This window comes from Fukomys damarensis, unplaced genomic scaffold (assembly GCF_012274545.1).
Source record: "Fukomys damarensis isolate Sample0158 unplaced genomic scaffold, DMR_v1.0_HiC HiC_scaffold_37, whole genome shotgun sequence".
Lineage (NCBI taxonomy): Eukaryota > Metazoa > Chordata > Mammalia > Rodentia > Bathyergidae > Fukomys > Fukomys damarensis.
The window spans coordinates 9,702,476-9,711,886 of record NW_022900949.1 but is presented as its reverse complement, the minus strand read 5'-3'; the positions used below and the strand labels follow the sequence as shown (position 1 = coordinate 9,711,886).

At 52.2% G+C, this 9,411-nt stretch overlaps 1 protein-coding gene across 3 annotated transcripts in view; it reads right to left on the bottom strand.

The window, feature by feature from the left end:
* Window positions 1–839: 839 nt before the first annotated feature.
* Nmrk2 (nicotinamide riboside kinase 2) overlaps window positions 840–9,411 on the bottom strand; it is a 19,763-nt gene continuing 11,191 nt past the window's right edge. The window contains exons 2-8 of one of the 3 annotated variants that reach the window (XM_033759780.1): window positions 5,850–5,940; window positions 5,311–5,359; window positions 5,066–5,222; window positions 4,517–4,588; window positions 4,317–4,423; window positions 976–1,045; window positions 840–865 (exon numbers count right to left, since the gene is read on the bottom strand). In XM_033759780.1, the coding sequence (XP_033615671.1) occupies window positions 1,023–1,045; window positions 4,317–4,423; window positions 4,517–4,588; window positions 5,066–5,222; window positions 5,311–5,359; window positions 5,850–5,940 (499 nt within the window). In that variant the 3' untranslated portion in view covers window positions 840–865; window positions 976–1,022. Of the gene's footprint in view, window positions 866–975; window positions 1,046–2,597; window positions 2,820–4,316; window positions 4,424–4,516; window positions 4,589–5,065; window positions 5,223–5,310; window positions 5,360–5,849; window positions 5,941–7,767; window positions 7,830–9,411 lie in introns of those variants that run through there. The other 2 variants (XM_033759779.1, XM_033759778.1) reach the window with 2 other exon arrangements.

Genomic DNA, 9,411 nt, shown 5'->3' with positions numbered 1-9,411 from the left:
CCCCATGGGCATAATACTACTGAACTACTCTACTGACCATATATACATATTTTTTCTTCTTTCTTTTCTTGTTTTGGGGGCAGACGGGTATTGGGGATCAAACTCAGGACCTTGTGCTTGCGAGGCAGGTGGCAGAACCACTGAGCTAGATCCCCAGCCTGACCTTATATTTTTTATTTTGAGAGAAGGTCTTGCTAAATTGTTCAGGCTGCTCAAGCTTGAGACCCTCCTGATTCAGCCTCCCAAGAATGCTGGGATTATAAGTGTGTGCCAATCATTCTTTAAAAAAAAAACAAAAAAACAAATCCCAAGATGCCTGACTGGCCAAGCAGCGCTCTGGCTGTCCTAGAGCCACCTCTCGCATATCCCTGTCCCATCCTGGACTATTTTGGTCACAATGACAGGCAGATCCTCCTGACACTGTGTGCCTGTGGCAAAGGTCATGGCTTGGCAAGGCCCCTGGGCCCTCTCCTCTAGTAGCTTCTGCCTGTCCTCCTGAGGACAGGGGCCTCAGATGTCACCTGTCCCCAAAGGCCCTGTGCCCTGGGCCTTGAACCACATGGATGGACACACATTTCCTGAGGAGGGGCAGATGGTAAATATTTCTGGCTTTGCAGAACAGTCTGCAATGGCCACGGCAACTCAACTCGGCTGTTAATAGCTCAGAACAGTCGCAAGTGGACGTGGCTGTGTGCCAATAAAACTTTATTTATAGACACCGAAATTTGAATTCCATATAATTTGCCTGTGTGGAAAAACTTAATTCTTCTCATATGGTTTTTCTTCTCCAGCCATTTAAAACTGTAAAGCCGGTGGATGGGAATCCACCTTGGTTGTATAACATTCGCCCAGCGTGTGTGAGGCCCTGGGTTCCAACGCCAGCACCGCAAAAGAATAAACACATAAGTAGTAAAAATATGGGATGGTCCTTAGCCCTTGGGCTACACAAACACTCGTGCCCTGTAGTTAACCAACCTGGGTGCGACTCTCCTTATCTGTGGCCCAACATCCCAGGGTTTCCGCTAGCCGAAGTCAGCCGCACGGCCTGAAATAACGAAACAGAAAATCCTCGAAATAAATAATTCATAAGTTATAAATAACCTTCATTATAGTATACCATTACAATTGCTCCATTTTATAATTAGGATTTTTCTTTTTTTTTTTCTGGTTGTACTGGGGATTGAACCAGGGCCTTCACACTGAACTGCAGCCTCAGCCTTTTTTTATTTTTTAAAATTTTCAGACAAGGCCTCGCTAAGTTGCTAAGTTACCCAGGCTGGGCTTGAACCTGTGATCCTCCTGCCTCAGCCTCTGGAGAAGCTTGGATGACAGGTGTGCGCCCCCACACCTGGTTCAATTCTTTTGTGTGCATTCCCAGGAGTGAAATTGCTGTGTTGCATAGCAATTGGTCCTTTCTGTTCTTTGCACCCACACACTTTCCAAATGTTCACTGCTGTGCCCAAACCCACCTGGCCTGTGCCCTATGCCCTTCTGGACTGAAGGGAGTCATTACTGTGGTCTGCAGGTGCCCATGAGGTGTCACCCTCTGATCAAGGGTGCCCCATCCGGCCACCCCAATCCTGGGTCCACCAGACCTTCCTGTTCACTTTGAGTGAAAACAATAGCCACGTGAGGTGGGACACGCCTGTCATCCCAGCACTCTGGGAGGCTGAGGCAGGAGGATCCCAAGTTTGAGCCCTGTCTGGGCAACCTAGCAACAGATTGTCTCAAGATCAAAAATAAAAAGGGCTGGGGATGGGGCTCAGTGCAAAGGCCCTGGGTTCCAACCAGGATGTGGGGGATGAAATCTGGGTGGCCCAGGTTCAAAGCCCAGCTCTACCAAACTAATCTGAGCCTCAGTTTCTCCCTCAGTGAAATGCTCAGGAATAATAAAATACCACCCTGAGGGTGCGAGGCGGCGGGGTCTCCAGGAAGTATGAAATTCCTTGGGAGAGAAGAGCTCAGTTCCTGGACAGAAGTGTGTCCTTCACAGGTATTTTGGGGTTTTTTGTTTGTTTGGTCGGTCTTTTTAGGTACCAGGGATCGAACTCAGGACCTTGTGCTTTTGAGGCAGGTGGCAGCACCCCTGAGCTAAATCCCTGGCCCGGTACTTGTTTTTTTTTGAGATGGTGTCTCACTGTGTAGCCTAGGCTGCCTGAACTCGCTGCAGTCCTCCTGCCTCAGCCTCCCAAGTACCAGGGTTACAGACATGTGCCACCATGCCCAGCTCTTTACAGATATTTGGGGACAAGGAAAATTCTGGAAAACCCTATTATATGGGCATCAGCTTTAGTCACAGAAGAAAATGACCGGTCGGGATAGGACAGAGCTCGGCCCATGGAAGGGAAAACATCAGACCTGGCTCAGAGGCCCCGGAAGCTCGTTCAAACCTTGCAGGAAATTTGCCATTTGGGGAAACCAAGGTCCCAGAGCATACCACACAGGGATCCAAATAGCTTGAGACTAATGACCAGGGCTCTCAGTGCCAACCCAGGGGCTGCCAGAGACCCCACAGAGACAGGAGGGTTCTCTCAGCCTCTCAAACAGAATATGCCAGACACCAAGGGTTATAAAAACAGAACCGAGTTTATTCCATAAGCTGCAGAGAGGTTACAAAGGCATTGGGATCCCAGAGCCTCACGACACCGCTCACACTCTCTTTAGAGACGTCCCCAGAGGGGACGTGGCCACACAGTGGCTGGCTGCTTGCCCAGGACTGGCCATCCTGGGGCTGGACTCCTGGTTGAGCAGTGAATTCTGGATGTCGCCCAGGACCTGCAGGAAGAGCACGTCTCGGGGCTGTGTGCCATCCAGCTGCACTGAAATCAGAGGGGCCGCGGTCAGCCTGGGGATCCTGGGGGGCACCAGCGTGCTGGGGGTAGGGACTAACTTGGTGCAGAGGTAGCAGCCTTGCAATCAGGCTGTGGGCATAGAACAGCATTTGGGACCAACAAGAGAGATGCAGGTACAGCCGGGCATGCCCACCACTTGGGAGGCTGAGGCAGGAGGATCCCTGTGAGTTCTAGGCCAGCCTTGGCTACACAGTGAGTTCAAAGTCAGCCTGAACAGCATAGCAAAATTGTCTCAAGAAAAAGAGAGAGAGAGACTGCAGGTGAGACTCAAGGAGGAACTTTCCAATTGTCTCTGATTGCCATAGGGGAAAAATGTAACTCCCAACCTGCTAGATGTCACATGTACCGAGTTTGTGTCCCCCAAAATCGAGGAATGAGTTCTAAGGAACAGTGGAGGTTAAGAGTAGGAAAATGTATTGGGAGAGACAGCTCCTGAGAGACAGGAGGGGATTTGAGGGTGGGTTGCGACAGAAGCCACTTTCCTGAGAGAGTTTCACAGAGCACATTATGAGGTAGGTACAACATGGGTCCCACTGTAATGAGCCAATAAGATTACAAGTACAACTGCTTAGCTAATATTGATCCAGCAGGGAAGTGGAACATATAGCATTGGGCCGGGGATTTAGCTCAGTGGTTCTGCTGCCTGCCTGGCAAGAGCAAGGTCCCAAGTCCATCCTCAGTACAAAACAAAACAAAAAGACAGAGCAAGGGCATATGGATGACATCATTAACCTTAGTTGATAATCTATAGTCTTAGTCTTGTCTTTATTTTTATTTTATTATTTATTTATTTATGGCGTTTTTTTGTTTTGTTTTGTTTTGTTTTTGAGACAGGGTCTCACTATGTAGTTGAGACTGACCTGGAACTCACTGTGTAGCCCAGGCTGGTCTTGAACTCACAGCGATCCTCCTGCCTCAGCCTCCCGAGTGCTGAGATTGCAGGTGTGTACCCCCATGCCCGGCTTTATTTTTATTTTTTGTTTGTTTTGTTTTTTCAGGGTCAGGTGGGCCTTGAACTCATTTTGTAGCGCAAGCTGGCCTCAGCCTCCTGAGAGCTGGGATGACAGGTGTGTGCCACCGCGCCCAGCTTTTTTCTGTCTTTAGCCTTAGACTTATTAGTTTTTATTATTTATTTATTTGTGTGTGTGTGTGGTACCGGGGATCGAACTCGGGACCTTGTGCTTGTGAAGTAGGCGTTTAGCCTCAGATTTAGCAGTCTTAGTGGGAGAGGTGGGCCCGCCCCAGCAAGATAACGGTCTGTTTATAAGGGAAATCTCAAAAGGGTGGTGCTGATGTCCCCTAGGGAAGTCTGGAGGGCTGGCTGCGGTGACTTCAATCTTCCCTGCACCTCCAGGCATAGGCGTGCTGTTTTCATCCTCTTCAGGCCTCCCTCGCCCCATCTGAGGGCCTAGAGCATTTCTACCCGACTGAGCTGTCTGACATGGTGGGGTGCCCGGCGCTTACCCACTTCCACACCGTTGGCCTCCATCTCCCGCTTGTATTTCTGGTACATGGGCCACACGTGGCCATCAAAGAGCCCGGGGGGGTCGGGGACCGGGTAGCTGCGGGTGCTGCCGAGGGAGACAGAGGACAGGAGTGACTCACGGCCTCGCCCCCGAAGGTGGGTCACCCCGGAGGAGCCTGGCACCCCTGCTGCTGCTGACCTTCTCCGCCACTTGCACTCCTCGTAGGGGACCCTCAGGAAGTACCGGCGGCTGTACAAGTCCAGCAGGGGCCTGGTGGGAAGGGGGACGCGGTCAGTGCCCAGGACTTTCCAGGAGACCCGGGCCGCCTCGTTTCAGGGTCAGGGAGGGACCCGGGGTGGCAGGCCCCTGAGAATAGCCGTCTTGCCCCTCCATGTTGGGGGAGGTACTGAGGATGGAACCCAGGGCCTTTGCACTGAGCTCCATCTCTAGCCCTTTTTATTTTGAGACAGCATCACGCTAAGTCATGAAGTTGCCCAGGGTGGGCTGGAACTTGGGATCCTCCTGCCTCAGCCTCCCAGAGTGCTGGGATGACAGGCGTGCGTCACCACACCTGGCTCTGTTCCCCCACTTCAGACAGGCATGGAGACGTAGTCCATCTTGCTCTAAACCCAAAGGTCCAGCCTGAGTTGCTGGGATCTAGAAGGATTCCTGGGCCTCCCGTGGCCTCACCCCTTGGTCTCGTGCCCACACAAATGAGGCCCAGGGAGGGGCGGGACCGGTGCGCACCTGAAGCTGTACAGCAGGAAGCCTTCCAGCAGCAGGATGTGGACATCGGGGGCGCCGGGCTGCACCCTGACCCCATGTGAGCGGGCGAACTTCTGGGGGCTGCTGAGCCAGGCCTGGACAGTGCCCAGCATGGCTTCCATGTCCAGAGACGCGAGCGCTGGGTGGGGCCAGAGACAGGGGGTGTTGGAGGACGGGCCCCAGGGGCCATGGGGAACAGCGAGAGACGGGGTGGCCGTTGTCCTTACCGTCCCACTGTTTGAAGCCATCCTCCCCAACAGCTATTTGGTCTTGGGGCTGAAATAGAGGAGCCTGAGCTGGGGGTCTCAGTGTTCACTTCTGCCGGCCCCACCTCACCCTCTTCCCGGGTCACTGGGTGCCTGGGAGCCCACAATGGGGAGGCTGGGGTTTCCTGCAGCCGCTGGCCCCTCCTCCCAGGTCGCAGGTGACCCGTTATTCTCATTTCCCACCCTGCATAAGCAGCCATAAGAAGCCAGCGTGGGGGTGCGTGCCGGTCATGCCAGTGCTCTGGGAGGCTGAGGCAGGAGGATCTCAAGTTCTACCCCAGCCGGGGGAACTTAGTGACTTAGTGAGTACCTGCCTCTAAATAAAGACCAAAAAATAAATAAATAAATAAATGGCTGACTTTAGTTCAAAGCAAAGGCTCTGGTTCAATTCCTAGTTAGTTTTGGAAAAGAAAACTCATTCAAAGCAGCCAGATGAGCCCACTTTGTAGAGGATACAGCAGCCACCCTGTGGCCCCTCCAGCCCCGTTGTCCCTGGCCACCTTGAAGAAGTCATCCTGGTGGATCACGCAGCAGTTGGGCAGAGCCTTGCGGAGGCTGTCAGTCAGAGTGGTCTTCCCGCTGTTCGTCACACTGCAGGGAGAGCCGGGTGAGGTGAGGCTGTGGGCCACTGGGAGACGGACTGGGGCGGGTGGATAGGAGCCCAGAGGTCCGGTGTCAGTGGGAGGGACAGTCAGGGGGAGAAGAGACATTTGTAACAGAAAAGCTAGGAGTCCTCTCTAAACCCTAAAAATGGAAATCAACTTCAGAAATGATGTCCAGCCTTGCTTAGAACAAAAAGACACAAAGAAAACAGAAACAGGAGAACTGAACCCCAATGGGTAAGGAGGTGGCACATGATCGCAAGTTTGAGCCCATTCTGAACAGCCTGCAACTTAGAGAGACCTTGTCTCAAAATAAAAAATAAAAAAGGGCTGGGAGTGTAGCTCAGCACTCCCTGGGTTTAATCCCCAGTAAATAAACAACAATAACAACAAAAAAGAAAAAGAAAGAGAGAGACAGAAAGCAAGCCAATTGGTATTTTGGGTGACCATTCTGTTCTGGTCATCTAGTTTTGACAGTGAACATCTTTTTTTTTTTTGTTTTGTTTTGTTTTTGAGACAGGGTCTCTCTACATAGTTGAGACTGACCTGGAGCTCACTATGTAGCCCAGGCTGGTCTGGAACTCACAGTGATTCTCCTGCCTCAGCCTCCCAAGTGCTGGGATCACAGGCGTGCGCCATCACGCCCAGCACTGAACATCTTAAAGTCTTGAGGATGGTCCCAGGCTGAACCAGGAGAGCAGGTTGCCCAGTGGCTAAGAAAACGACCTCCGGGTCTTTCTGGAGAGCAATGACCTCCTGCTTCAGTTTCCTTTGTCCTAGGCATCTGGGGCATAAGGCAGGCAGGCGTGGGACAGGGGAACAAACAAATGCTCTTACAAAGGGCTGGTGGGGAAAAGGGACCCTGAAATATTACAGGGAAAAGCAAGTTAGAAGCCAGTGTAATAATGTATGACTGTGATCCCAGCACTCGGGAGGCTGAGGCAGGAGGATCACCTTGAGTTTGAGGCCAGCCTGGGCTACATAGTGAGTTTGAGTTCAAGGTCAACCTGAACTACATGGCAAGACTCTTTGTTTTTTTTTTTTAAAGAAAGAAATTTAATATTCAAGGCTGGAGGAGGAACCAAGGAAGACCCTGTTTAATTTTAGTATATGTCCTGCCAAAGCGAGCACAACCCTGTGTTTAAAAAAATAAAATAAAAAGCAAGTTAGCAAATGTCCAGCATTAATTGGCTGTTACAGGGCTGGGGATTTAGCTCAGTAGTGCTGCTCCCTGCCTCAAAAGTGCAAGGACCTGAGTTTCATCCCCAGTACAAAAAAACCAAAACCTCTGGTTGTTACAGAGCCTTATCTGCTCAGACACAATGGCGTCCTGGGGACCCTGGCCCATGTGCCCAGGGATCTGCCCCTGGGCTGGCCCAAGGTCTTTCAGGGACCACCTGGCCTGAATTCACTAATTTTTTTTTTTTTTTTGGCTGTCCTGGGGATTGAACCCAAAGCCTTCATATTGAGCTACAGTCCTTTTAATATTTTTATTTTAATATTTATTTATATTTAATATTTTTTATTTTCAGATAAGGTCTCCCTAAGTCAAAAAGTTTCCCAGGCAGACTCAAACTTGCGACCCTCCTGCCTCAGCCTCCCAGAGTGCTGGGATGACAGGTGCGGGCTAACCTGCCTGGCTTTTTTTTTACTCTCCTGAATAAAATTGAGAGAGGATGATTTCCCTCTGGAAAAATGAAACACCCAGTCCTGCACCCTGTGGCCCCTTGTCCCTTAGAGGACACAATCTGCTGGGTGGCTCTGACCTCCGGGGTTCATTCCCGGCCTCCCTGCAGCCCTCGCCCCTCACGCTCACCCTCCGATGCCCACAACGAACTTCATATCCGCGGAGGGGGCGGGGACGGTGCACTCCGCTGTGACCTGCTGCCAGGCTGTCCCGGTTCATTGAGAAAACCCGGTGCCTTTATAGGCGTGGGCATCCCAGAGGGCATCCTGGGGGAGGAGGCCTCAGGGAGGGCAGCGGAGTGGGGGGCGCACCTGTTCCCTGGCTGGAAATAGCACAGGGTGCCTTTTGCCTAAATTAGTCCCGGGCCAGGATGGGGGAGCCCCCTCTCTCTCTCCTCCCCATTCCTGGCCAGGGAACCAGATCAGGAGGGACGCAGTTTCCTTTCCTAAAAATATCAGCCACTGTGTGTCCCCAAGCCTAACCCTGAGTGACGTGGAGACGGAGCCTGGTCACGGCAGGGGAGAGGAACCCACACCTGGCCGGTCCTGCTGGGAGCTTCCTTTGCCCAAAGAAGTGGGCCAGGACCAGTTCAGGGTCCAGCGTGGCGGTGCTCTCGTGGCCGGGGCTCAGCAGAAGCCCAGGGGCCCACAGTGTGGCCTGCGGAATTGTGCTGCAGAGTCCCCAGGGACAAGCGAGAGCCCAATGGGTAACGGGAGGGCTTTATCTTGACTCCGGTGGACTCTGGGCCAAAAGACCGAGTGTGGAACCAAGAGACGCTCTGGTTTTTATACAATGTCGGGAGGGGTGGGCACAGAAAGGAACAAAGACATCAGCTTGGCCCTGAGAACCAGAAATCAGGAGTCTGAGGATGGCCTAAGCCTTGTACAGGGACACAGCTGTCAGTCTTCACTGTATCTTTTTGAGAGCACCCAGTTCCTCCGAGGTTGTGGACTCTTCCTTCACAGGGATATATGACGGTACCTGATCAGTGCCCGGGGGAGGTCGGCCTTTGGAAGGCAGATTCCTGCGAAAGCAGGACTTCGAAGGGCTCTTGTCAGCACAAATCTCACGGTTTACCTTATCTGTAGCCGTGCACAGCTCAGCTGTTACGGGGGGAGGGGGTGTTGCTGAGTGGGGAGCTGCTTTCAGCTAGCAAAATGGATTTTCTTTTAAGTTCTGCTTTAACTGGGGTCAGCCCCACAGTGGCATAGGGAGCTGCTGATCTCCATATTATTGACAAAGGAAAGAAACTAACTAGATGACTATGAAAATGCTCAAACCGAGCTGGTTGTGGTGGTGCATGCCTGTCACCCCAACAGTCTGGGAGGCTGAGGCAGGAGAATTCCAAGTCTGGGCAACTTAGGGACTTAGTGAGACCCCCATCTCAAAATAAAAAATAAAAAGGGTTGGGGATGCAGCTCAGTGCGAAGGCCCTGGGTTCAATCCCCAGTGTACTCATTAAAAAAAAAAAAAAAGAAAAGCTAAGACAGACTTTGTGTCGGGGTGGGGAGGGGGATTCAGTTCCACATCGAGGGTGATTGGATACTGAGGCACGGGCTGTGTCGAACCTCGCCGACAGGATTCTTGCCTACATGAAGTGTGCTCATTACGGGCCCACGGAATGCACAGCCACCAGACACCTTCAGGTTCAGGGCAGCTGACTGCAGGCGTGGGGCTTGCTGTAGATTGGGGGACTGCGGAATACACCCCGAAGCGCAGGTCTGGAGGGTGCAGCGCGCAGCCGGGTGCAGTTGGGAGGTTGGGGGTCCTTAA